The sequence below is a fragment of the Falco biarmicus genome, chromosome 8, assembly GCF_023638135.1.
Source record: "Falco biarmicus isolate bFalBia1 chromosome 8, bFalBia1.pri, whole genome shotgun sequence".
NCBI lineage: Eukaryota > Metazoa > Chordata > Aves > Falconiformes > Falconidae > Falco > Falco biarmicus.
This window is the reverse complement of record NC_079295.1, coordinates 26,659,271-26,686,391: the sequence shown is the minus strand read 5'-3', so window position 1 is coordinate 26,686,391 and position 27,121 is coordinate 26,659,271. Positions and strand designations below refer to the sequence as shown.

Below are 27,121 nucleotides of genomic sequence, written 5' to 3'. Positions count from 1 at the left end.
CAAGGACACCCCCTCGCAGCGGCATCACTCCCAGCCCAAGCACGGTGTGCCCTTCCCGTGGCCAGACAGATGGATGTGCGGGGAGCTGGAGGGAGCCACAGCACCGCGCCTGGCTGGAGAGGGGTGGTTTCAGCTTTGCTGCGCTGCAGGCCGGTCCCCCCTGCCCTGTTTCCCCTCTGGGCAGTGGAGAGCAGATCCTGCGCTAGCAGCGAGGGTGCACTGCTGCAGCGGCACAAGGTCAGGCCCTGGAGTTGTTGCCCAGAGAGAAAGGCAAGTTTTCACCCCTTGGGATGTGGATGTTCCCTACTGTCCCAGGACAGAGCTGGGCCTTTGCTGCTGCTGCATTCAATTAAGAATGTTGGGAAAGAGCAACAATGTCCACAGCCACAAAAGCTCACCAGGGAGGGCTGGGGCCACCCTTTCTCCCATCCATCCATCCGTCCATCCATCCACACTTGCATGCAGCCTTCTATCTCACAGCCATCTCCCCACCCACCTACTGTGCACTCGCCCATCCATCCATCGACAAACGCACGCGTCACTCTTCCCACCCATCCCCACACGTACCCACCCACCCGTTCAGCTAGCCACCCATCCCTCTGTCCACCCTCCTGTTCACCCCTCCATCCATCCATCACGCTTGTTGATGCCTGCATGATGCCCAACCACCTAACAGCCCTCCTTGTAGGTATGATGTGTGTTCATGCATGTACACACGTGTCTGTGTGGGGCATGCTGGCCACACAAAGCAATGCGGGCAGGGATGTCCTGGGTTGTGTCCGGCCACGGAGCAGGGGCCAGGATCGACAGTTGGGGGGAGGCAGGAGACCTGTCTAATTTAAGAACGGGCCCTGTGGTCGCTGTCAGCACCGGGCGGCTCTGATCTGGGGACAGGTCCTCATCAGCTCTGCTTGCCGCCCGCCAGCCTGACATGAAAGGGCTCTGTGCCCCGATAAGGCCCCAGACACTTGGCCTCAGAGGTGGGCAGTGCTGCAGCTGAGCCTGGGAGACCCCCAAGCAATAATCCTTGGCATGGCTGTCCCCAGATTCATTGTCACCCCAGCAGCACGGGGCTTGTGTGTTTGACTGGTCAGGGAGCTCAGCTCTGGGGGCTGCCCTCTGCTTTGGGCACTGGATCATGCCCTGTGTCACCACCAGCTCCCACTGGTGACACAGCCCCAGGGTGGGCCCCGTCCTCAGTGTCCCACTGGCTGCCACCAGCCCCTCCACCGGCTGTTACTCTGCATCAGAGTCCCCTGGCCGCAAGCGGCCACGGATGGGGACCGTGTTGTTTTAATAAGATCATTCTTCTCCTGCCGTGAGGTCTCAACCCTGGGCTTATGACATCACAGCACGCTGCCATGGAGACACCGGGATGTCACAAACACAGCTCGATGACCTCACTGCAGGAGCAGGAGATGGGGCCATCCTGGGTTTGATCGCCAATGTCCTCGGGAATAAAGGAGGGGAGGGACGCTGGGAAAGTATGTGGCTGCTGAGCGCCAGGGTGTTTGGGTTGGAAATCGTCGTGCTTTCCCCACAGCAGGAAAGGCCTGTTCCTTCCTCCCCCCATCCGCTCCCTCCCAGCGGCCAGAGCCCCCACAGCCTTGTGGCTGTGGGGCAGGGGGCTGGGGGAGTGGGGCACCCCCATCCCTGCCCTTGGGGCCATGCAGTGGGGAGCAAGAACTGGAGCTCAGTCCAGCACTAAGGCACCAGCTTAGGGGCAGAGGGTGCAGTGTCCCCAGGCAGGATGGGGCACTTGGGGGGTGCTTTGTCCCAGGAGCAGAATGGGGACCACTAGGGATGCTCTCGCACAGGGCAGAATGGGTTGGTGTCGGGGGGAGGTGTCCTCTTCCCTAAGGGAATCCCAGCGCTGTGCTGCTACATGGGAACATGATTCCCCATCACAGCACCCTGCAGCTGGACCCCAAAGCACTCTTGGCCCTGCCCAGCCACGCAGCAGCTGTCCCTTCCCCAGCCCATAGCCAGCAGCAACTCCTGGGGTCCAGCCCCCACTGCCCCATGATCCTTTCCTGCCACAGTCCAGTTCTCCATCCTCTGCACTCAAACCTTGCCACTGTAGAAACCACAGCTGGCTGGGGGGACACCCGTCCCCCTGCCTCTCTGCTGCTCTCCCCCTGCATCCCCCATCATTAATTTCCATCAGTGGCCAAGCAAGGCCAGGGCTGCCCGGGGGTGGCCGAGGAACACGGCGCTTTCCCCTGATAGCAAAAATAAATACATTAAAATTCTTGCAGGAGGCAGAAGAATGTGGGACGGCAGGAAAAAATTGTTTTATAATTTGTAATAACACAAAAGCTTGGGGGGGGGAGTTGAGCTGCGAAAGGCAAGGGAAGGCAAAGACAAAGGATCAGCTACGGCAGAGAAGGTTGCTTCATGATGGTGGTGGCATCCCTGTCACCCATAGTCCTGGCTCGGTGTCACCACTGTGGCCTTGTGTCCTGAAGGATGTGGCCCTTTGGGTCTTGTTGCAGAAGGGGGGTAAGCAAAATCCTGTGGCTGGGGGAGCAGGCAATCACCCCCTGGATGCTTGAGCAAGTCTCAGCAGCTCTGTGCCTCAGTTTCCTCTTTCCTAAAAGCAGATTTTTATGCAACTGGGAGAAAAGCTGGGAGGCAGGGGCAAACCCTGTGCATCCACAGGGCAAACCAGGGGAGCTGGTACAGGCACAAGGGAAGGAGCTCATCTTTGCCCACCCTGCTCCACCAGCCCCTCTTGGGCGGGAAGGGGGGTTTGCAGCAGGACTCAGGTGGTGGAAACCATTCCCATATACGTGCTGGGGCCATCACACACACCCCTGGCCCCTTCCAGCCTTGCACAGAGCTGGGACATGATAAGGCGAGTCACTGTGCACCAGCCGCACCTGCTCGCCAGGACAGGGCTCCCCCTCCTCCCGCTCCCCTCTTCGGGGCAAAATCAAAGGGATTTTTCTGCCCTTAGGAAATCAGATAAAGGCTTCTCACCTGCCTTGCGCTGCCTTTGCGAGGAGGCCGGGTGCTCACGGGGGGGGTACGGGGGGGACAGAGGGGACAACAGGCACTTTCAACACACTGGCAGATGAGCTGTGCATTGCAGCGAGCTGCCGTGGAGCTCTGCCCACAGGGGCTGGGGCCCTGGGCACAGTGTCAGCGTGCCCCCAGCCTTGGCAGGGATGTCTCCTCTCCAAAAGCTGCCCATTGCTGACTTTCTCCCTAGATTCGAGGTGATGGGGCTCCTGTAGGGCAGGTAAGATGGAGGCTGGTGGGTGAAAGCAAAAGGCACCGGGGACTGTAGTGCAGCAGCCCAGATGCAATGCCCAGCTCAGAGAAGGTCCCCATGTCCCCGTGCTGCAGCCAGGACAGCTCAGTCCTAGTCACCATGCCAAGGGTGCAGACTGTGAACCCAGTACCCGTGTGGGAGGGTAGGGAAGGAGCAGGTGGGAAACCTCTGGAGGTGGTGGGTGTCTTACCTCCTGCACCCAGGAGGGAAAGGAGAATCGTGTCAAGTCACAGATAAAACCTGAGTCATTCACCATCAAATGCTGCTAGCAAGGGATGAACGTACCTGGGTTAAGGAGAGAAGCTGCTGGTGATGGGGGGAAGAGGAGCAGCGATGGGCAATCCAGGGGCTAGAGATGGACAGGAGATGGGGGGTGGTACCCTCCCAGGAAGCAGGGCAGAGCCTGAATCGCTGCTGGAGGGAGGGGTGAGCTCACCAGCAGCGAGGTTGCTTTGCTTTGCCCATCACTGGTGGCACAGGCTCCATTTGTCTCAGGGTAACCCAGTGGGCTGGCTGGGTGCTCAGCAGAGGTGAGTGCAGAGATGGACCAGGACCCCCCATGGCCTGGATACTGCAGGGCTGGGAGCTGCATCCCCAAGCTCTGCTGTGTCACGAGCGGTGCAAGAAGCAGAGACCCAGGGCCCTGGGCTGAGCCCGGGGAAACTATTCTTGGGGCTGCTCAAGGGGGACAAAATTGGGGTGGCACCTTACTGGCACCAGCTCCTTCTGTCCCCAGCCGTCCAGCCCTGGTGTGGACCACCACTACCTCCTCCCAGGCCCCTCAGCTTCCTCCTGCCCCAGGCAGCTCCTACTGCCTGCAGTGATCTGGTGCTGGGGGCTGTCGGGCTGTCTCCCTCCTGGGTCCCGGCTGCACCTGAGATGAGATCACTACAAACAAGCCGGCTCTCCCTGCACTCTTTTTCCACACTCTTTGCTCCTGGGGCTTGCTCCCATCATCCATCTGCATGCCCCCCTGCCCCAGGGATGTCTCTATGGCAGAGCTGGAGCCAAATGATGCTTGGTGGGGGTCATTCCTCCAGTGTCCTCAGGCAGGACAGACTGGTCCGAGGGCAGGCAGGGCCACGGAACCAGGCTTGTGCCAGGTGGACCCAGTCCAGGGGCAGGGGCCAGGCAGGGCTGTGCTGGGGGGCAACACAGGGATGCCAGGTTTGGGCAAGACCATGCCAGGGGTATCAGGGTCGGGCAGGAGAGCAATGAGCAGGTACCAGCGGGAGCCTTGAGGCCAGGCTGGTTTTGTCAGTGCCACACCAGGACCCTGAGTGGAGCCACGCAGGGCTGTGCCATGTCAGGTCCCCCGGGGCTGTGGGGGACAGGGCTGTGCCAGCCGGACCCCGCTAAAAGGGGTGCACGTCCAAGCGCGGCGCCGGGACGCGGGGCCGGGCGGGCTGCGGCCACCGTCCCGCTGCCGGAGCGTGCCCGTGCCCGTGGCCGTGGCCGTGGCCGTGCCCGCGCCGTGGCCGTGGCTGGGCGCCGGGAGCCGAGCCTGGCACCCAGGAGTCCCCCCGCCTGGCCCGCCCTGTCCGTCCCCCCGGGCTCCGGTTTCCCAGTCGGAGGCAGATGCTTTCGCAGCCCCGTCCCTCCTCCTCCTCCTTCTCCGGAGCAGCCGCCGCGCCGCGCTCCAGCCGCCCGGAGGTGCCTGCCCAGCCCAGCCCCAGCCCAGCCCCGCCGGCCGCGGTGCCCGCCCGCCCCGGCCCGGCGGAGGGAGGCAGCGGGCACCCACCCGCCGGGGCCCCGGCCGGACCCTCGGGCGGCGGCGAGCCCGGCTGCCTGGGTCTCCGCGGGGGGCGCGGAGGGGGCTCGGCGCTCCCCTCAGCCCTGGCAGGATGCTGCCTTCCTCCCGGACCCAGCTGGGGCTCTTCTTCATCCTCCTCTGCCCCGCCAACATCATCGGGCTCTGGTGGTGAGTAGGACATCCCGGGGTGAATGCCGAGGGGGTGCTCAGGGTCCCTCGGTCTTCGGGGGTGGTCCCCCCACGCCAGCTGGGGGACAACAGAGCCCTTACACCCAGGACACCCCTTGGGTGTGGACTGCTGCTCGCTGGCCAGGCGGATCCAGTTGGGGACACCCCCAAACTGTCGGGGATCAGGCACACGAGCGCGTCGAGGACAGCAGGCTGGGGGACCCCCAGGGGTTTGGGGCACCCAGGTCCTGCAGAGAGAGCTGCAACCTGCCTCCCTGCACCCCAAGCCCACAGCTTGGGAGGGTTGTATGCCTGAGGGGCGTGGAAGGGGGGATAGGGGCCTCAAAACCCCTCCAATAAGTCAACTTTAATTAAAAGCCCGAGGGTCCCTACAGTGTCCCCTCCTGAGCAGTGGCCTGGACATGGCGGGGACAAAACCCCTGTTTGTAATGGTGCCTTCATCAAAGGCAGAGACGGTGCCTTGCAGGATACTGGAGGGGGTGGGGGATTCATTACAGGCACAGAGCTGGGACCCAGCCTTGGAAAGCCCAGGTATCTGTCGAAACATGAACTATTTAAATCTATTAAGAATTTCACCCAGCCTGTCTTTATCCGGTTTTAAGTGCTTAGATTCCAGCTCCCCAGCGTGCCGTCCGGGCTATCATTCATTATCTGAGGCTATTCGTCTCCACATTGTCACACTCTTTTGACCCCTAAAATAAAGCTCTCCATAAGCCTTTCCCCTCCTGGTCCCCTGCCCGCCTGCCAGTGATTTATTCTGTGGCTCCATTACCTTCTCTAGCCCTGGCTCCAGGGGTGCAGGGCGAAAGGGGGGGCCTTGGTGGGTATAAATGGCGCTGTTACAATCAGTTGTACACCAGCTGAGAGTTTGGCACCGGAGCCCAAGCTCTGTGTTTATTGCCGGGGAAGGGGTTAACACAGGTCTGAGAGGAGTTTGTCTTGGTTTTTTTGCCAGAGGAGGGGAGAGCAAGGTAGGGGGAGCCCTGGCTGGGACAGGGTTCAGGGGGCTGCTCCCTGCCACCACCTCGGGGTAGCTGTGCCAGCTTGGGGCGCAGTCCCTCTTGCTGCCCAAGAGCTGCTCATTTTCCCTGGCTAATTCTCAGACTGCTGCCCTGCACACATGGCTGTCCCTTCAGCTCTCCCTGCTTCCTCTGCCCCATCCTCATCAACACCTGCCCAGTGGGCCCTCACTCCCAAGCTTCTGGGGACATGGGTGCCATCCTGCCCATGGCTGGAGCAGGCAGGGGTGAAGTGGGAACTCACTTTGTCTCCAGTTTGGGGGCAGGCAGATGACACCAACAGGGGCAGGGTGCTGGAGTACCGCTGCCCCCTCCCTGGCTGCTCGGAGCTGTGTCTCACCACTGAGCCTGGGCCGTGCGTGTGCTGGCAGTGCCGGCTTGGGGGAGATTAGCAGGATTTGGCAGAGGAGGGCAAGGGGTCAAACTTGTTTTTTCTTCTCTTAAAAAAGAAGAAAAGGAACCTTTAATTTAAGAATAATAACCCAGTTGCACACAGCATGGCCATATACACCAGGCATCAGAGTGGCAGCAGGGGGATCACCAGCAGACACTCTGCTTTGCTCTGGAGCCTGGAGCCAGTGAGCCAGGAGGAGGTGATGTGTGGATGAGGCCACCAGCACCACCAAACAAACATGCTGGGCTTCCTGGGATGGAGCACTGGAGCAGCCAGCTGATTCACAAGCTGCTTCGCCCAGAGCCTGGGATCTCTGGCCCCCGGGGCTGAGATCATCCCTCATTTCCAGGGAGCTGTTTCCACGCGGGGGAGAGAGGTCTGGGTGCTGCCTGGCCCTTTGAGCCAGCTCAAGACAGGCATCTTCCCACGTGCCTGCTCCCAGTATCCATCCCCTCTCCCAGGTCTTGGTAGCACTGATGTCTGTGAGTTTTGCTTCTGGTGAGGATGGGTTCAGGGGTGCAGCCATGTGTTGTGCCAGGGCTCCTGGAAGCCCCAGGCCTGGTGGGATTAGTAGAGCTGTTCCTTGTCCCTGTCACTGATATATAGGGACTTCAGTGTCATGCTTTCACCCATGAACCTCTGGGCACCTGTGGGTGCTCAGCTGAGGGCGCATGTTTCCCTGAGCAGGAAAGGAAGGTCTATACTGCCTCCCCTGTCCCCACCCCTGGGTGCATTGGCTGTGCAGTGCAGAGGGACACAGGGACTGCCTGTTTGAAGCATTTTTTCCCCACACTGGCAACAAACTGATTTGTGAGAGTGACATGGCAGGGTGATGTGGGACTGGGTCCCCAGCCCAAGCACACAGCTGGGCTGGGCCACTCGTGGGCAGTAACTGTACTCATTAGGATCCTGGCAGACAGCTGTATCTACAGAGAAAGGTTCATGTGTGATGTACAAGCAGTGACATCATGCTGAGGACATCATAGCCTGAGAAAGAGCATCCTCACTGTGGTAGGATGTCCCCAGAGGGCTCACTGAAGATACAGTCACCCTTGTCCTACACCCCCTGTGCCTCTGTGTCTAAGAAGAGGCAGAATGATGGGCAGACACACCTTTCCATGACAGAGGGGAGCAGGCTGTGGTCAGTGCTGATGGGAAGATGTGTCATTCAGATGCTGCCAGTCCCTTGGTTAGTGTCAGGCTGCAGGGAAGAGGCTCCCCTTGCTCCCACCAGCTCTGTAAAATACCTTTCTTCCTCCTCCCCTCATCTTTTCATGTTTCTTATCTGTGCCCTTGTGCAACAGTGATTCCTCCCTGAGCAGGACAGATAGGGACCGCCTGGGGCTCCTAGGATGGCCCGGAGAGTGCAGGGATACAGGGCAGGCAAACCTGGTGTCTCAGGAGCTCTGGGCAGGTTCAGGACAGGATTTCAACTGAGCTGGTTTGTGGTTGAGCTGTGCTCGCAGGGATGGAGGCACTGCGGAGATGGGAGTGAGCAAAGGTGGGCTTCCCCAGTGCCCCAGTGTCCATCGGCTCTCTATGGGCACGACTGAGAGCAATCAGGAGGTGGAAGAGAGAGCAAGGGTTTAAACCATCCCAGGTGAGACGTGCTCCACTCCAGCTGTGAGTCTGAGGGGGATGTCTGCCCTGTGTCCCCTTCCCATGCATGCATGTGGGCAGTGCATCTCTAGGTTTTCATGGGGCTCCTTCAGAGGAGCTCAGGGGAAGACCTATCTGCCAGCACCCATGGCTGCACCCTTGCTTGAAGGGGTCCCAGGCTTGTGCCCCCCAAAGCCACACCTTCTCCACTGCTTCCCTGACCAGCACCCACACTGCGCAGAGCCTGTAAGGGCAGGCTGCCGGGCTGTGGGCCCTGCCTGCGTGCCTTGGGGTGAGCATCATGAGTCACCCCCCGGGCTTGCTGACCAGCAGCCCACGGCCCCCCACAGCGCCCAGTAGACAGGGCTGCCCAGCCATCCCAGGCATGCCTTCACCCCTGGAGCAGTGTACAGCAAAGCACCTCCCAGTGTGGGAGCTCCTTCCCGGTGCCACCTCCTTGTGCCCCTTCTAGGGCAGCCACTGACCCGTGGGGTTTTTCAAAGGGAAAATGTTTCCCTTGCACTCTTTGGGATGGTACTGGTTCCAGAATTGGGCTACTTGTGTCCTCTGCTGAAGACAACTGAGCTTTCCTCCATGCTATCCCTCATCTCTGCTCCTGGTCACTTCCACTCTCCCCCAGTGACACCCAGGCTGCCCAGCCCTGCCCTACACATGCCCCAGGCTGGAGGGCTCGGTTGGCATTTGCATCAGAGGCTTGACCCCTTCAAATCCCCCTCATGCAGGAGGGTGCTGGGCAGAACTGGGCATACCTCCATACTTGCTCAGGATGTGCAGGGTCCTGCCATCACATGTGGCACCCACATTTGGGCATATGCTAACCCAGCCCTCGTGCTACCCTAGCTCCAGCCTCCACCATCACCCAGAGAAAGGACACGGTGACCACAGGTGGGTGGACCCCTTTCTTCTCACTCCAGCCCTTCCAGGGCTTGGACACGGCTTTGGGACTGCCACCTCTGTGGTCACATTCTCCCTCCATCCCCTCCCAGTACCTGCAGCACAAGCTTGGACAGCTCCTGGCCACGAGCGCCTGGCCTCGGTGTGACCCTGCAGCCAGCAGATCCGTGGGCTGATGCCATGCCACGCCAAAGCCTCTTTCCTTTGGGCAGTTTCCCAGCTGTTTGCATGTGGTCCTTGCCGAGGAGGTACGAGGAGGAGGGCAGGGAACAGGCTCCCACTGCATTTTCTTCTCCCTGGGTGCCCCCAGTGCTGTTCAGCAGCCAAGCCCCAGCTGTGCCCCCAAGGGCAGTGACTTGCTGCTTACTCACCCCCCCCTCCATGCGCCTCCTGCTCTGCTTTCCGTGCCTGGCTGCCCTGGTTAGTGGCAGCACCCACGCATTGCCCCCGGTGAGGGGCCGGGTACCCGCTGTGTGCTTGCGTGGGTTGAAGGGAAAGCTCAAGGGTGAAAATTCATGTCGTCCCCACTCCTTGCCCTGTTTGCACAGCTTGGAAAGAGATGGGCTCCGATCGGGTCCAATTTCATTGCAGGGCTGTCACTGAGTGTGACACTGTTAGGTGGGATGCGGGGTGACCTGTCTTCCCAGGGATGGAGCTCAGCTTTCCAGGGCTGGAATCCTGTGGCTCTCACCTCTCCAAGCAGGTGGAGAAGTGCCTGTGGGCTCCAAGTGATGGGCTGCGTACCCTGGCAACCTGTATCCCTCTCCTGAAGGCATCCAGGGTCTAGAACGCAGACCTGGATGCAAGACAAGCCATGCCCTTGCTACCTACCCCACAGCAGGGTCCTCTTGCCGCATGGGAATGCCCAGGCAGCAGTACTCAATGGGTACAGACCCGGCTAGTGCCACATGGAGCTGGCATGGCACAACTGTCATTCTCCCTCAGGGTTTCAGGGCTGTCAGGACCAAAGGAGACATTTTTCCACCCAAAATGCATGTGCCATTTTGCTAAGTCTGACCATCCTTTTCCTCGCCCCATGGCTCTTCAGCCCCTCTCCATCAGCTCCCTGCAAACTGGGAACCCACCGGCTCCCCTCAGTCATGGTCTTCTGGCAGGCACCAGGAGAAGCCCTACTCCATATCATACCCATGTCTAAGAGGAAGCTGGTGACTTGTGCTCCTTGGTCTACGATTTTGGCTGGGAACAAGACAGGGACATACTGGAACCTCTGTGACCCTAATCTGGGCTGGAAAATCTGGTGATTATGGCTCTTAGGAGCCCATGGCTCTGTTGCAGTGAGGACAGCATCCAGAGCACAGGGGTTGCATCAGAAGCCTCGGTGACTCCTGTTTCCTGTGCGTCACTGGGACGGGGCTCAGGCTGCGGCTATGGCAGACAAAGGGGTGACAGCAGTGGGTTGCAGCTCCTCTTCTGTGCCTCAGTTTCCTCTTTCAGCAATGGAGTTTGTTTGCCTTACACAGGGGTGCTGGGAATCAGGTGGGAAAGCAGGGCTCATTGTCCTGGCTCCTCTCAGGGTGAGGCAGCAGCCACCCGGCGGCAGTTTCGGCAGCAGGCAAAGGGCACTGGGGGCAGGTGGGAGGGATGCTGCTGAGGCGCTGAGCCCGGCTGGGGGCTGCCAGGCAGGAGGTGCCGGGGGTCCGGGGTGCCCCAGGCAGGTTATGGGGAGCTGGGCTGGCGACCTGGTTCCTTCACCAGGGCAGGGGGAGGAGTGCCCGGCAGCAGAGGTGGGGTACCTTAATTGTAGATGCGGGAGGCCTTGGAGCAGGACAAGCTCAGGCAGATCTGGGCCCTGCGCCGGAGCCCTTGCCAAAGCGGTAGCAGTTTGGCAGCATTTTTCTTGCCCTTGTCTCCCCCCTGCCCCCCCGCCCCAAACCCTCCAAAGGAAAACAGCTTTTGGGCTCCCAGAAGCCTCCCCGCGCCAGAAAGCAGAGCCCAGCGGAAATTAATATTGCACTGGACTTAGGCAGCCCACCCCATGCCTCGCCGGCGTGACTGGTGAGCTCCTGTGCGCTGCCGCTGGCCCTGCCGCTACCCGGGCCATGGGTGGGGACCCCTGCGGTGCCGGCGAGCCACCCGCCGCCCCCCAGCCCTGCGGGGCTGCGCTCTTCTTCCCGGCCTGATCTGGTGGGCCGGGGTGAGCCGCAGTTCAGCATTTGATCTGACGGCCCCGGGGGGCTGGCGCATCGTTTTTATATGAGTACAAAGAGTCGTCTCTTAATGAAAGTCCTGTCCCGGCTCCCCTTCTTCCCCACCCCACCAGAGCAGGAGGCCAAACCTCTGCCATCCTGTTGAGGATGTCAGGAGCCCACGGTCCCCAAGGGGGGTGTGCTGGAAGCCTGGCATGGAGGCTTGAACCCTCATGTGTGTGGTCATCGTGGGATAGGACCGGCCAGGCTTGCTGGTGACTTTCCATGTGGGCCTTAATGTCCCCATCGATGGGGGACCTGCACCAACCCAGCCACAGTCCTGATATGCTTCCCCAGCTGCCCCATCCCTTTGCAGAGGTGCCTGTGCCTCACGCAGCAAATGGAAACCAAGCTGTGGGGAGAAAAGGGAGATGGGTGCTCCCCAGCAGTGGTGTGGGCTTGCCTCAGTTTCCCTGCTGGAGGTCACCTTTACAGCCTGTGCCTCTCAGTTGAGCTGTTTAACCCTTTAAACCTCCAGCCAAAACATAAAGGTTCCTTTTCCAGGCTGTGTGAGAGGGCACATCCTCCCCAAACCCAGCTGGGGAGGAGATGCAGGAAGCTTGGGAGCCTGATGTGGGGCAGGGGGATCCTGGCAGGACCTTAAGCTTCTAACAAGGGGCTTAGAGGGGGTTTGCAGCAGGGGCAGGATGGCAAAGTGAAGTCCTGCAGCCTGGTGTCTTGAACACAGACCCCCAGCTGTGCAAGAACGAAAAGGAAACCCAGAACATAGTTAAACAACGAGAATCAGCTTGTGATTTTTGAGCCCCTGGGACTTGGCCAGACTATAAAGGTCTGGGTTTGGAAGCTGCAGCACAGCTGGTGCTCCCCAGTGAGTGGGGCTGCTGGTAGCACAGGCTGCCTGGGTGCTGCTCCCCAGGGGACCCCAGGGGATGTGATTTCACGTTTTTTGGACATTCCAAAATACTGGGGGATTCTGAGTCCAGCCCTGGGGTCCTGTGGGCATCCACAGCCAGGAAAATAATGCTATTGAGCAGTACGAGCTCTGAGCCCACAGGAGCAGCGTTAGAGGTGTGGGGGAGCTGGATGGGGCCGTGTTTGGGGTGTGCTAAATTCTGGTGGTCCGTGGCTGCGCAGTCTCCATGCCACAGGACCAGCAGTGTGGCATGCCTGCCCACTGTGGCTCTGGTGTTGCCCACGGCAGAGCTGGAGCATTGCCCTCGCCAGCACAGGGCATGGCACTGGCAGGCTGTGCAGCTGCATGAGCCGTGCCGTGGAGGGCACTCCAGGCAAAATGTGTGGGGAAAGTACAGGAGTTTCTGTAGCCAGCGGCATGCTGGGGAGCACAGCGTCATGCTCAGACTCTGCCTCCCAGCCCAGCCAGGCACCTCGCTCCAGCTGTGCTGGCAAGGAGGAGCCGCTTCTGACAAGGGCCCAGCTGAGACTTGCCCTCCTGTGCTGGCACCAACAGGGTTGGCAATGCCACCTGCATCCCTCCCTCACGCGCTCGTGCCCGCCTGCGGCTCTCTTCCCCCAGGGCCAGTGCCTGGGTAGGGGGAGGCAAGCAAGGGAGCCTGGCCAACAGCCAAGGGGTTTTATCACTGGCAAGGCCACTCAGCTCGTCTCCCACGGGTAAAGCAGCGAGCTCCCCAGAGAGGGGGAGGCACACCAAGGGTGCTGGCTGGGCTCCCTGCTGTGCCCGTGGGGCTCCGGGAGCTACAGCTGCGCCAGGCATTGGTCACACCATGATGCCAGGGCTGTGCTGGGTCAGCACCAGACTCAAAGAGCAGGTGCTGAGCAGCACAGCATCTCTGCCATCTCCCACTGGGGACACTGCCATGACCCCCAGGGATGTCCCCAAAGGCTTTGGGTGTGGAGTGGCATGGGCTAGCATCTTCCCCCAGCCAGTCCCACAGTTGGGGGTCTCTCCCATTCCCCAACTGGCTGGGCAGGGCAAGATATCCCCTGGGTGCTGGCATGCAGATGCCACCCATACCTTTTGTCCTGCCTTCCCTACATACCTCTCCCTGTCCCCTTGTCACCTAGGCTCAGTGCTGAGCCGGCACTGTCCCACAGCCACGCTCTGTCCCTGGGAGCAGGTCTGGCCATGCTCCATCCCCACCCTCGTTCCCCCTGGGCTCGGGTGCTGGTTTTGCTCTGCTCGCTGTCCCCTCCTGCAGGGCAGTGGGGAGCCCCCTGGTCATGGACCCCAACAGCATCTGCCGCAAGACGAAGCGGCTGGCAGGGAAGCAGGCGGAGCTGTGCCAGCTGGAGCCAGAGATCGTGCAGGAGGTGGCTAAGGGCACCAAGCTGGGCGTCCGGGAGTGCCAGTACCAATTCCGCTTCCGTCGCTGGAACTGCACCAGCCACAGCAAGTACTTCGGCAAGATCCTGCAGCAGGGTAAGGCCAGCGCTTCCTCGGCCTCCCATCTCCCAAAAAGCCTCCAGCCACCCGGTCAAGCACCTCCCCGGGACCCCTGGAGCAGAGTCTGGGCGTGCAAACCTGTGAGTGTGTGTGTGTAGGGGGTTGCTCAGTGCTCCCCGGTGCAGTCAGGCTGAGGTTTTACTGCTGGGACATGTCTCCCGGTGTTGTAATGAAGCAATTACCGATGCTCCCAGACAGCGCGGGGCTTCACAAAGCCCAAGAATGCACCCTCGTCTGGCAGTGATTTACTGCTCCCTCGGGACCCCGGGGTGTGCTGGGGGAAGGGGCCCGGGTGGGATGCAGTATGCAGCCACTGGGAGCTGCCCCTCGCCCCATGGGTGCCCTGCAGATCCCTCCTCCTGGCCTTACAGGGGGCAGAAGAGAGGAATGCTTGCTCCCATCCTTGCATCCCTGGGTGGGCACCCTGATGTCACCCCGAGAGACAGGGGCGGGGTGACAGGGAGGGATGGGCACGTCCCAGCCAGGTGGCTACAACGGTGCAAGCACAGCCCAGCTGCATCAAAGCCAGAATAGGAGCAGAGCAAGGGAGCACCTGTGAGCCTGTAAGAGACAGGAAAGCCCTGCCATACTCCTCGGGGAGAGAGGCTGGGAGGTGGATGGGGAAGGGGGGGTACTTGAAGCACCTTGGGCTGGTAGGGCCACTTAATGGATGGTGAGTTTAGTCTTGCCCTTTTTCCCATGTTGGTCCCTGTGCCGGGGCAGATGAAGATGCTGAAGCAAGCCCTGGTCTCCTCAGCCATCACATCTCCTGCTGGTGCATCTGCTGGGCCAAGGCAGAGTGGGTATGCCCTTGGGCCTTGCAGGGAGGTCAGGGTGGCCTCCATGGGGACATTGGCAAGAGCAGAGTTCCCAGGGTACTCAGCAGCTGCAGGTACCAGTGAGGGCAGAGCTGGGGCCCCAAGGGAGACATGGGCCCATGACAGAAGGGCAGGCTCATTTAAGATGCTGATTTGTAAGTGTGGGTTCCCCCAATGCAGGAAGGTGTATTCAGTTGAAGGGCAGAGAGCCAAGGCACATGAGGGACACTCCTGCCTCTGGAGTCACCTATTTTCACACCAACCTGACAGCGAAGCAGGTGGGATCTGTGCCAGGCAGGGCTCCAGGCTGTAAGTGGGGTGGTGCCAGCATGCCAGGGCCAGACCAGTGGTGTGTGGGTGATGCTGGCAGATAAACTGTCAGGTGCCCAAGGTCAGCTTGGGTTGGAGGAGACACAAACACATCCCGCATGGGGATACCAAAGGAGCCACCATGCTGTTTGACCCAGCCTCGTTGCTGGGGTGGTGGGGATGACCAATGTCATCTGAGGTCCTCAAACCTGAGGACAGTGGTGAGTTTGGGGGCCTCTGGCACTCTGAGGACATGGGACATGCCAGCTAGAGGCATGGAGGTCCCCAGGGCTGCATCATGGGTGCCAGAAGCAGAGAGCTTGCCCTGCACTAAAAGATGCCAGCAGGCACCATCCTCTCTGTAAGCCTGTGGGGACTGCATAAATGATCCCAGCATTTCTGAGGTTCCCAGCTGCCATCAGATAGGCACCTCCCATCCGACAGCCTCCTCTTTCCAAGGATGCTGCAGTGGGCTCTGGTTCCTGGCCATGCCCTCCCCGCTGCAGTTGTGGCCACCCCCCCTTCCCTCTCTGCTGCCTGGTGCCAGGCATGGCATGCCAGGGCAGGCTGGCTTGGGGGCAGCCACGTGTCTGGAGGAGCTGTCAGAGGAGCAGCATCCCCCGGGGGCCCTGGCTGGCAGGGTGGCATGGGGACCTCTGCCAGCGGCAGGCTGCCTGCCGAGGGTTCTGCCAGCCCCAGGCAGGAGCAGGTGGGTGGTCGTGTGTGTTGGGGGGGCAGGAGGGCCAGGGCAGGGAAAATCTGTCCCGAGGGTGGCACTGCTGGAAAGGCACCGGTGTGCCCAGTTCCTACCAACGTCGGTGGGAATCAGGTGCTGCCTGGGCTTGTGGAGGAGCCACTCGTGGAGCTGGTGCCCAGGAACCCCTCTTTGCACATTCTCCCCAAGCCAAAGTGCTGGGGATGGGGCACCCCCCAAAACACACCTTTCCCATCCATCCCCATGCCCCAGGCACCTGCTGTGTGTCACCACCTTGGGCTAGGCCTGCCCTGGCATTCGGGTGGGCAGGGGTCCACCTGGCACAGGGCAGAGAGAGTGCGGGAGCCCCCTGAGCAAGGCGCCGCACCCCCTGCTGCCAGAATCCCCCGCTGGCTGTGGCTGTGAGCGGCAGGTCCGGGCAGGGGAAAGATGCTTGGAATTTGTGTCCCGGAGCAGAGAGAGACAGGAGCAAATACTAATAATAAATAATCCTGCAGGGTGGAGGCTGTGCTGGCGGAGGGAGGGGGGCAGGCAGTGCCCTGTGGCAAAGTGGGTATGGAGGGAGAGAGGGCAGCACAGCTTCATCTCTGCCACCCTGCAGAGGGGTGAGCGGCACCCATAGTGTCCCTTGCAGCACTTCTTCCCAGGTGCCAGCTTGCAGCTGGGCATGGGGGTTTCACTGCTTGGAGGTACATTGCAGGGTAGTGTGAAGAAGCTGTGGGTACCACCTTGTCACTCAGGACCTCCCCCCCCTGCTCTCCAAGCTCCCCTCTTTCCTCCAGGACCCTACAGCTGGGGTGGAGGAACACTGGTAGGGCCTGGCCATCCCCCAAATTATGCATATCTGCTTGCAAGAGACAGCTCTTGCCCCAGGCAGCCTGATCCAGGGAGGGTGCATCAACCAGGGAATGGCACCAAGCACAGGCAAAGGGGGAGAATGAGCAGTCTGAGCCCTCATGGGATGTCGTCAGGGGGATGCCTTGCTTGCAGAGTCTTTGCCAGAGCTGATGCTGCATCCTGGCCCTGTCTGTTCTCCTGCAGATATCCGGGAGACAGCCTTCGTGTATGCCATCACGGCAGCTGGGGTGAGCCATGCCATCACACAGGCCTGCAGCATGGGTGAGCTGCTGCAGTGCGGCTGTGAGCTGACGCGGAGCCGGGCTCCCCCCTCGCCCACGGTGGGTCCGGGCATGGAGGGCACGGCCTGGGAGTGGGGGGGGCTGCGGGGACGACGTGCAGTTCGGCTATGAGAAATCCCAGCAGTTCATGGATGCCAAGAGCAAGAAAGGCAAAAATGACATCCGAGCTCTTATCGACCTGCACAACAACGAAGCTGGCCGCTTGGTAAGGCCCCTGCGCGCCCTGCCCTCTGCAAGAATCATCCCCATGTGCCCCTACCCAGCTCAGCCCTCCACTTTCATCTCCCACAAGCCATGTAACTGCACCAATTTTGAGTGAAATATGAATCAAATATCTTCCAGTAGCCCTTTGCAGGTGCTTTGGAACCCCCCCGTGCCCCACCCCAGCACCCTCCCCTGGGCCAGGGCAGCACCAAGAGGCAGGGTTTTGGCTGGGGGTGCTGGGCAGGAAGGTGGGGGACTGAGGGCTGAGTATCGCTGTCTCTTCCCCAGGCGGTGCGCAGCTACATGAGGACAGAGTGCAAATGCCACGGGCTGTCGGGCTCCTGCACCCTGCGGACCTGCTGGCGGAAGATGCCCCATTTCCGTGAGGTGGGGGACCGCCTGCTCGAGCGCTTCAATGGCGCTTTCAAGGTGATGGGAGGCAATGATGGGAAAACCCTCATCCCTGTGGGCGACAACATCAAGCCTCCTGACAAGCAGGACCTCATCTACTCGGCTGACTCGCCCGATTTCTGCTCAGCTAACCGTAAGACAGGCTCGCTGGGCACCCGGGGCCGCATCTGCAACAGCACAGCCATGGACACGAGCGGGTGCGACCTGCTGTGCTGTGGACGAGGCCACCGGGACGAGACAGTGGTGCTGGAGGAGAACTGCCTTTGCCGCTTCCACTGGTGCTGCGTGGTGCAGTGTCGCAAGTGCTCTGTCCGTCAGGAGCTCAGCCTCTGCATCTGACAGCCTGGGGTCAGGCGAGGACAATCTGTGGGGCCACCCCCAGGCTCATGCTGCTGCCCCACCGGGACAGAGACAGGCTGAGCCAGTGGCAGGGACAGTGTGGGTGAGCCCAGCTCTGCGTCCTGGGAAGCCCCAGCTTCCCCAAGGGACAGCGTGGGGCTGCCTGACATCCCCACAGGCCCCGAGGTGCGGGCTGCGGGCACAGAGCTTCCACTAATAAAGCTATTTAAAGCTATTTGAAGCTGGTGTGCCACACAGCTTCCTGGGGAGGTCTGGGAAGCACTGACTGCGGTACCAGGACAGGACCAACTGAAAAGCTGTCCAGCCCTGGCCATGAGTCCCCATCAGCCAGACTCCCTCCAGCCTCCCATTCCTGCTGGCCGTGCTGGGACACATGGTCATTTTTTATCCACTCTCTTCTTTTCTCTGTGGTTGTGGAGCCAGGAGATGAGTGTAGATGAGGGCGAGCCCTCTCCTTCCCTGCTCTGCAGCCCTCAGGCGTGGTGGATGCTCTACTCCCATCATCCATGGCCACCATCAGTTGGAGATGCTAGTTTGTATCCCAACACCACCTGACCTGGGATGTTTGTGGTGACCTGCAGTCCATGGTCCCTCCACTTACACCTCATGCAAGAGATATGGCTAGCTGCCCTGACACTGTGGTGATGGGCTATGAGTGTCCTGAAGGTATCTTCTATACTTTTCACTCCATCTTCAGCCACCATTGCTGCAGTCCCTACTGTAAGATCTGGCACGGAGAAGCCCTGTGGGTGCTGACACTGTTGGCTTGGTGGCATGCAAGGCATTCGCTTGGCATGCCATGGTCCACGTGCAGCCTCACCTGGCTGGCAAGGTGCCAGGCATGTCTTGGTAACCTGATCAGCCTTGCCCATTGTGGGCAAACACACAGTGAGGAGCAGCCTGCCTGGCTGCCCAGCAGGGCAGACTGCCATCCCTCTTCTCCAGAGGTTCCAGGGGTCTCTCCCATGCTGCAAGGTGCCCGTAGAAATTGTTTTCTCCAGCCTTATGCAGCATGGGGGTTTAGGTAACTGAAGAAGGGAACATGTATGTTTGGTGCCTGCTTGGTTGGCAATGCCCCACTGGGCAGAGGAGCTCTCATGGAATGTCAGCAGACCCAGCACCTGGGCTGAGAGGTTCACACTCCTGTGCCTGCCCTCCACACTGTAGCAATGCAGGGCATGGGAATTTTGCCCATCCTCCCCTGCCAAAGGGCTACCAGGGCTCTCAATCGAGGTGGGCAATGCCCTGCATGCTGGGTACTGCCAGGCAGGGCAGGAGCAGAGCTTGCAGTGCTGGGCATGCTACAAGGCAAGGGGAGCTGCAGCGGTGTGTTAGTGATGCCCACCAGCAGGATCGTCCTCGCTTGCCCCAGGCACCCACTGAACCATTAACTCAGCCCAGCAAGTGCTGGGGTGGGAGCATCTGAATCTGTCAGCTACAGCTCTGCAGCTGGAAATTCCCTCTTGGCTTGCCCACAGCAGCACTGGGAGATGGGAGGCACATGGGGCTCCTGGGAACTTCCAGCCACACACCCACCCATGGGAATGCACGGGTGGGTGCGAGCAGGGCTGGGCAGGTGCAGGTGAAGGTACCCGTGCATGCAAGCAGGTTGATGTCCATGTGTGTGCATGCACAGGTAACAGGTCTACCTGTGTTCATGACCATATGTGTGCATGTGAGCTTGTGTGCATATCAATCAGTGTGCGTGTGAGCCCCTCATGGGTGTACAAACTGTTTTGCATGTCTGCATATAAGTCGATGAATACACAGCAAATTGTCAGCATGTTTGTGGCAGTGACACTGTCCTTGTGTGTGCCTGTGTGTGAGCATGCTTGTTTGCACATGTCTTACTGTGTTTCTGCAGGTGTGTCTGGGACAGAGAGGACATGCATGGAGGCAGGAGGGCCCTGCAGGATGGGAGCTGCGGAGATGCAGGGTCTGTGTGCTGGGAGTTGTGGGGAGCCATTTCATAGGCTGAGCTGGTCCCTTTGAATTAGAAACACCAGGGCACACTGCAAGCCCTGGGCTGCACATCAGGGGAGCTCAGTCCAGGCAGGTCCTGTGAAACTTTGGGTCACTCCTGCTCTCTCCCAGAGCCATCCCAGGCTGAGGCCGGTTATGGTGAGGGATTCTGAATTTTTCTGTGGCGTCAGAATCCTAGCTCTGACTCTCAGCAAGTTCCTTTTCTGGAGCGTGCCTCAGTTTCCCCACAATGAGCTACTTTCATACTCCTTAGTGCATGGACGTGGCTCTGGAGGTCTGGATCATGGATAAACCCTAGGGAAGATAGGTAGTTCTTTTGAGTAACGGATCTGACCACTGTCCTCTCTGACATTGTCCCAAATCACAGCTTCTGAAAGCTGGACACTACAAAAGCCAAAAATGTGGAGGGGGAAGAAGATGGAAAATGGAGCTAGTGCAGGGGCAAGAGGTTCTTATCTGGGGAGAGGCAAGTGGCTACTGATTGTGGGGTGACTGGTTTGCACCCCCAGGATATCTCATCACTTGGTCCATGTGTCTTGCGCCCTGCCCAACTGGGTTAGCTCTTGTGGGGGCTGCCAACTCACTACCACTGCTCCCTGCTGTCCCTGAGCTGAAAGAGCCAAATTCATTCCCTTGGTAGCCAGGAGAGGTCCTGACATAGGCAGGTGGTGCTGGTAGCCAGGCAGGGGCTGGGCTTGTCACAGTGGTCTGGAGAAGGCTGAACAGCTAGCAGAGTCCCCTACCAATGTCCCAGCTCCTCAGACACCTAGTAACCACCTCCCAGCTCCCCAGACTTTCAGGAGCTCCCCAAGAGCTCCCTATCCATTAGGACCCCACCCCAGACTCTTAGAAGCACCTCAGCAGTCCCTAGGGGCCTCTCATCCCCTTAGTAACTCCCCAGGTCCCCAGAAAAGTCCTAGGAGCTCCCCAGATTTCTAGAATTCCCCCAGCTCTCCAGACCCCTGGGAGCCCTCTGAACCCCCTCTCAAGACCCCGCAGCTCCCAGCCCCGGGGGGCGCAGCATCCCCGCCGTCGCCGTGGCAACCCGGGACGCGGAGCAAGGCGGCCGGCGCGGCGCCGACCGGCCGCCAGGGGGAGCTGCGGCACGGCACGGCACGGCACGGCACGGCACGGCACGGCACGGCACGGCACGGCACGGCACGGCGGGGGTGTCCCGGGGGAGGGGGGGCGGGGGGGGGACATGGGGAGTGTGCAGGGGCGATGGAGTGTGCATGGGGAACATGAGAAGTGAGCATGTGGTGTGTATGGGGGCATGGGGGAGGTGTGTGTATGGGGGGCATGGGGGAGTGCGTGGCGGGGGGGCGTACGGGGCTGTGCATGGGGATGAACGGGGAGGTGGCGCGGGGGGGTGTGTAGGAGGGCTTGGAGTGGGAATGTATTGGTGTGCACGGGGGAATGTGCGTGGGGCCGAATGAACGGGGGTGTGCGTGGGAGCTGGTGGAGGCTCACAGGGGTGTGCAGGTGGCTGTGCTGGGGAAGCTGTATGTGGGGACTTGTGTGCACGGGGGTGTACGTGTGTGGGTGTGCATGGAATTGTACTGGGGCAAAAGTGCATGGGACTGTGCACGTGTGTATGTATGAGCTCCCCGATTCCTCCCCCCAAACTCTCGGCCACATGCTTCTGGGGTAAGTGCTCAGGCAGGACCCAGCTCGGGGGGACTGCTGTGAGCCAGGGGTGCACAACTGTGGCTCTGTGGGAGCCACGTGTAGCTGGGGAGTCTGGGGGGTGTAGCTGTACGTGCGTGTGTAGCCCAGATCCCTGGTGCTGAGCAGTTTACATTGCAAAACTTGTAGGAACTTCCCAAGGGAAAAAGAGGAAGTTTATAATATTTGGGTTAAAAAAAAAAAACAACAAAACCATCCCAAACCGCTGTAACATTAATGGCTTTGGTTTATTTTTTTTTTTTAAATGGGAAGAGCGCATTTTCCCTTCAGTTGCCCAAGTTGAAAACAGCCGGACAGATTAATTAAATCACACTTGAAAAATAGTCCCTCTGGACCGAGACCAAAAATAGAATGTTTTTGCCAAAAAAAGAAGCTTTTTAGGAAAATATGGAGTTACAGAGATAGGTCTATGAGGGGGAGGCTGAGAAACCCAGATATCAGCTCAGCTGAGGGAAGGCTCGGACAGCAGTGCCTGAAACCTCTGACAAACCCATTTCTCACAGTTGTGGTCCCTCTGCCTGCTCATGGCTGGGCGCTGCGCAGGGGCTGCCCGGCAGCAGAGCCAGGTCCCAGCCTGGGCTCCTGCCTGCCCGGCCCTGCTGTCCCGGGAGGACTCTAACTCTCCTCCAGGCTCTGCTGCTCCCTCCAGGGAGCTGCCTGCAGCTTTCCTCCTCTGTCCTCACTCCAGCTCCCAGTGACAGATGTCACCCATGCAGCCATGGGGTCACATCCACCCTGACCTGCCGAGGAGGGTCTGGCTCATCCCTGCCTGTCGTTGGGGCTCTGCTGACCCACCCCAGCCTGCTGCTCCTGGCTCTGCCCTATTGCTGGGACTCAGGTGTGCACGGTGGCTGGCTCTGGCCAGGGGGAGATGGGTGCTGAGGGAGATGTCCAGGCCAGCCCTGCTGCAGCATCTCCAAGCACAAGGGCAAGGGGATGTGCTGGGATGCGGGGCATTCAAAGCAGGGTGCAGACAGTGGGCATGAGCCCTCAAGGGGCAGTAGATGGGGTGCACAAGGACCCCTAGATGTGCTGTTTAGGGACACTGCCTGTGAGTGTGAGGGATATGTGCCCTTCATTTTCCTTGACCCTTTGACATTGGTGTCTGACCCCCACTCTGTCTATGCAATACCAACATCCCTGGGCCAGCTGTGCTGGCATGGCGCACACTAAGCAGCATCTGCGAGGGTGGTGGGCTCTGAAGGGTGACCCCCACCTCAGCCCCACCCAGCAGAAGGGCAGGGCAGAGACCCCCTCACTCCTGGGTCCTGTTTCTGACTGCCAGCATCTCACATTATCCAAATCTCCTCCACACCCACAGCCACATTACTTACCCTGTAATAAAGGCAGCAGCCATCTTCCACCTCTGGGGAGGGGGCCCTCACTATGCATATCCCCGAGTGTGAAGCTGTGGGAGAAACGGCTGCTGAGGTGGCTCCATGCCCTGCTCACCCCGTATGGGGACCAGCACTCTCCACCCATCCCTGGGGTTGTGCATCTCCTGCAGGGGAGAGGCACCCAGGGCAGCACCACACAGATGTGCTTGGACAGTCCCATCCAGTCACCTCCCCCCAACCCCAGCCAGCAGCTTGGCCCTTTGGGAGCACTGCCAGAGGCAATGCAGGGTCTGGGATTCCCCATCCTGGTCAGACCAGCACCCAAACTAGCTCAGAGGCTGCTCTGTCATGGGGTGTCCCCCTGCATGGCCAGTCTCTGTGGTATGGGGGAGCCAGTGTGGGTGGGAGCCTGCCCCAGTGTGGGCATTTGAGGCTCCGAAGGGATGATACCCACAACAGGGCTTCAGCCCCTCTCCTGCGCCCTGCTGCCACTGTGGCACCCACTGCCAGGTGCTTGAAGGAGGACGAAGAGGGAAAGCCTGCCTCACCACAAGGATGCTCGCAGGGATGGCCAGAGGCAGCCGGATCCTGCCTCTCCGCCCAGACGTGAGGGGCACCATAGCTGAATGACAGCGCTGGGGCTGGCGTGCACCCACTGCCCCAGGCCCTGCCAGCGCCCCAGCCCTGGGCAGCCAGAGGACTGGCCGGGCCGGCCGGGTGGCCATGCAGTTGGCTCCTGAGTCACGGCAAGCAGACTCAGGCAGGTCGTGGGGTGTGTGCCAGCGGGAGGGCAGTGATGCTGGGGGCTCTGGTGCTGCCAGGCTGGGGCAGCTTGGCACGGTGACTAACGTTGCCGTAAAAGGCAGGGTGACCCCGACCCCACGCCCAGCCCTGACTCACGCAGCCGTCGCTCTGGTCCTGTGGGTGCTGCTGGGCAGGGGAGCAAGGAGAGCTGCACTGCAGGATGGTGAGGGCTGGGTGCATTGCTGACTACACGGGCTCCTGGCAAACTTCTCTTTCCTCCTCCTCCTCCTCCTCTAAACCAGCCCCACTGCAGACTGCAAGCCACACAGTTCTCAGTATCCTTCTCCTTTGGCTTCCAGGTCCTCCAGGTCCTGTCTGCATCAGACTAAGTGTCTGTCCTGGTGCTTCTCCATCTCTGTCCATCCTCCTGCTTCTCCACAGGTTTAAGGTTCCCCAAAGCTTCCCCCTGCATCCCTTCAGCCCCACTCTGTGTCAGCAGAGCTGCCCCATCCTCCCATACCTGCACACACAGACTGGCTGGACCTGGCGGTCCTAGGGGCCGTTAGCCCCGCCAAGGCTGCAGAATGGCCAGGACTGAGCTTGGCTGGAGCAGGCTGGTCTCTCCTTGTGCTGCCTTCTGGTCCCATCTGTGGGCCTGAAGCCAGACTGTAAGATCAAGTGGAAGCAGCATGATATAGCACAGAGATCTCAACCCCTGCCTTTCCCTGCTGTGGGTGTCTAGGGCGTCATCCTTGGACAGCCCAAAGACCCAGAGAGATGACCAAGACCCTCTGTCCAGCGCCTATGAAGACCCTGCACAATTGTCCATGGCACAGGGCTTGGAAGTTGCTTAACCCAAGGCAGAAGGGGCTAAAGAAGAGCATCTGCCAAGAGGGAAGCGGGGAATGGAGCCAGAGAGCCATGGGCTGCATGCAAAGATGCTGGAAAGAAGTCCTGATGGACATGACAACAGAAGAGTCAGCCCCATTCCCTTGGGATTGTGGAGCCTGTGGTATGGGGTGCTGGCAGGACCTGCTCCTGCACGAGGGAAGAGGAGAGGAGCAGAGAAAGTGCAGACAGCCTGTGGGCTGGGCAGGAGGATATGGAGTGCAGACATGGAGGGATGGAGGGACAGAAGGATAGAAGGATGGAGGGAATGGAGGATGGAGATGAAGAGGAATGGATGCTCCTTCAATACCCTGCACAGAGCACACCCTGAGGCACCATGTAACCTGTTGAAGGAAGGGACCTGCCTGGATGCTTTAGCCTGGGAAGGGGAGGTCCAAGGGGTGTCCTTATGGTGCCCTGTGACAGAGAACCCTCCATCACCTTTCCTACCCTGGCTCTGGGGAAAAACACTCATCATTCCAGCTCTGAGAGCTTCCCACATCCCTGCCTCGCCTCTGTAGAGTGTGGAGCTGCTGAGGGGTGCTGGAGGTGGGAGAGAAGCTGGGAGGTGGCAGGTCCCATGGCTGCGTGGCCCTGTGTCCCCAACCAGGGGGCTGCAGCAGTGACAAGGACAGACGTGGTGCTCACAGAAGGCCCAGCTTTTGCCCTAAGTCTTGATGCTCCCATCAGACCAAAGCATCCCCTACCAGTCTCGCATGCCTGCCTGCACCCATCCCTGCTCAGAGGGGCCAGACCCTGTCCCATAGGCCCCCCAGTTCCCTGAAGCCACAACATATGTTTAACCTTGTGCTTAAGGGCTTTGTCTGTGTGACGCAGAAGAGAGGCTGGAGGAAAGGCTTCACCTGGCTCTTCTTCAGCCCCAGGACGTTGCTGGGACATGAGGAAACAGGTCCCCCCCTGCCTGCCCCTGCTGTGAGCACCAAGACAGTGGGACGCAGTGGCCAGCCTCCTCCCCAAGTCAGCAGGAGCATGAGTGAGACACCCGCCCTTGGAAGCTATTATGTCATTAAGGGCTGGAGGAGGATGAAAGCATTTCCCCTCTGATTTGCCCAGGCATTTATTTGTGTGCAGGATCCTAATGAACACACAAACATCTGCGCTCCTGGAGCCCGAGCGCCAGGGTCCCCAGAACCGTGGGAGTTGTCTTCTGGTGGGACGGAGCCCCACTTTCACCAGGGGATCCCCAAAAGGAGCCCTCAGAACATCCTCTGGTGGGTCCAGCTCAAAGGTAGTGCATGCTTGGGGTGGCCCGAGAAAGGAGGAGGTGGTGAGGATCTGCTGGGGACACCGGAGCCAGGGTGCTGCTTGGCAGAGGAAAGCTGCTCCTCTGCCTCTCCTCTGCCTGCTAAGGTGGGGGTCCAGCCAGCCTGTACCAGGATGCCAAGGGGAAATGGAGCATGGAAGCCAGGTCTTGGGTGGAAGGAGGCAGGGAGGGCAGGAGCAATGGCCTCTACATGGGGGTCCAGTGTGCGTCCCACTCATGAGTCCCCTGGTGTGCTCTGCCCAGCCCTGACATTGCACCTCCCATCAGCCAAATTCTGCAGCAAGGGGACAGACATCCTCTAGCCCCTTTGGTGGCAGGTTGGCTGACAGGAGTTCCTGACAGCACTACCAACCTCCTGTGGGACATCCCACATCACCTGCTTGGTGCTGGGTGGGGATCCAGGAGGGCAGCAGCTATGGAAAAAGTGGGATGGGTGCCAGAGAGATGCTGTGTGAGGTACCTCTCTGTGCACTCAGGGCATTGACCAAGGGACAGAAGGGTCTGTGATCCCACCTCCTGCCGAGCTGCATGGACAGAGAAGTTGGAGGACAGATGCTGGCCCTGTGTTAGTTCTCCCACCTGCCCACAGGCTAAGACCACTCTAGAGCACAGCCAAGGGCAGGAGAACAGCCAGCACCTCCAAGAACTGCAAAAGGGACCTCAGTGGGGATGACAACTCCCCTGCACCCAGGGTACCTGGGAGGGGACAGCACAGCCTTTGGGCCCAACTCCAGATTACAATTCATTTTCTGAAGGAAACACATCTTCCTCCCCAGTGCAAATAGAAACCAACACACAAGCAGCACTGGCAGCTCCCACTGGTGTGGAGACAAGGGGTGCCCGCCCCAGAGGAGAGCACTTTGCCAGGTGAGCTGCCGCCCAGCTGTTTATGGCATGAACACCACTGTGGTGTGGGCCATGGCAGCTGGGGACACCCGGGAGCTGCGGGGGCACTGCCTCCACCCCCCAGCCACCAGCAGCCAAAAGGAGCCCCCTTAGCTCCAGGTTGGGCACCCAAACTAAGGGGACACCAAGTATCCCCATGACCAGGAAGGGGCTGCATGGGGACAGACGGTGTTCACGGAAAGCCCCGTTATTCCAGGCTTTCCCAGGACACTTTTCTGTCCCCAAGGGAGCTGCAGGAGGACACAGGGACAGCCTGCAAGGCCACCGCACAGCTCCCAGATGGATGGGAGACTCCTTTGCTCAGCAGGACCCCATGAAGGTAAGTGGTGCCTAGGTGTTGGGGTGATGGTGCCAAGGACGTGCGCGCAATCTGGGTGCCCAGCTTGGGAGGGCTCATGGGGAAACTGAGCCAGGGAGTGCTTGGTGGTCCTGTCGAGGGAAGCTAGAGCCACATCCACAGCTCCTCCAAACATATCAGCCCTGCAGCGCTTCTTCCCTGACTCTGGGCTGGGGGAGCACAAAACAGGGCTGGCACCTGCACAGGATGTATGCAGCCACGCTCTGTGCCCACACACACAGAGTCACACCCTCAGCACGTGC

The 27,121-nt window shown here is 60.1% G+C and overlaps 1 protein-coding gene across 1 annotated transcript; it reads left to right on the top strand.

Annotated features, from left to right (window-relative positions):
- The first annotated feature begins 5,121 nt into the window (after positions 1–5,121).
- WNT6 (Wnt family member 6) lies at positions 5,122–17,972 on the top strand. The gene is given in 5 exon segments (XM_056350605.1): positions 5,122–5,198; positions 13,492–13,712; positions 16,620–16,792; positions 16,794–16,922; positions 17,210–17,972. Coding segments are annotated over 5 exon segments (1,062 nt in total). The 3' UTR covers positions 17,672–17,972.
- The last annotated feature ends 9,149 nt before the right edge of the window (positions 17,973–27,121 follow it).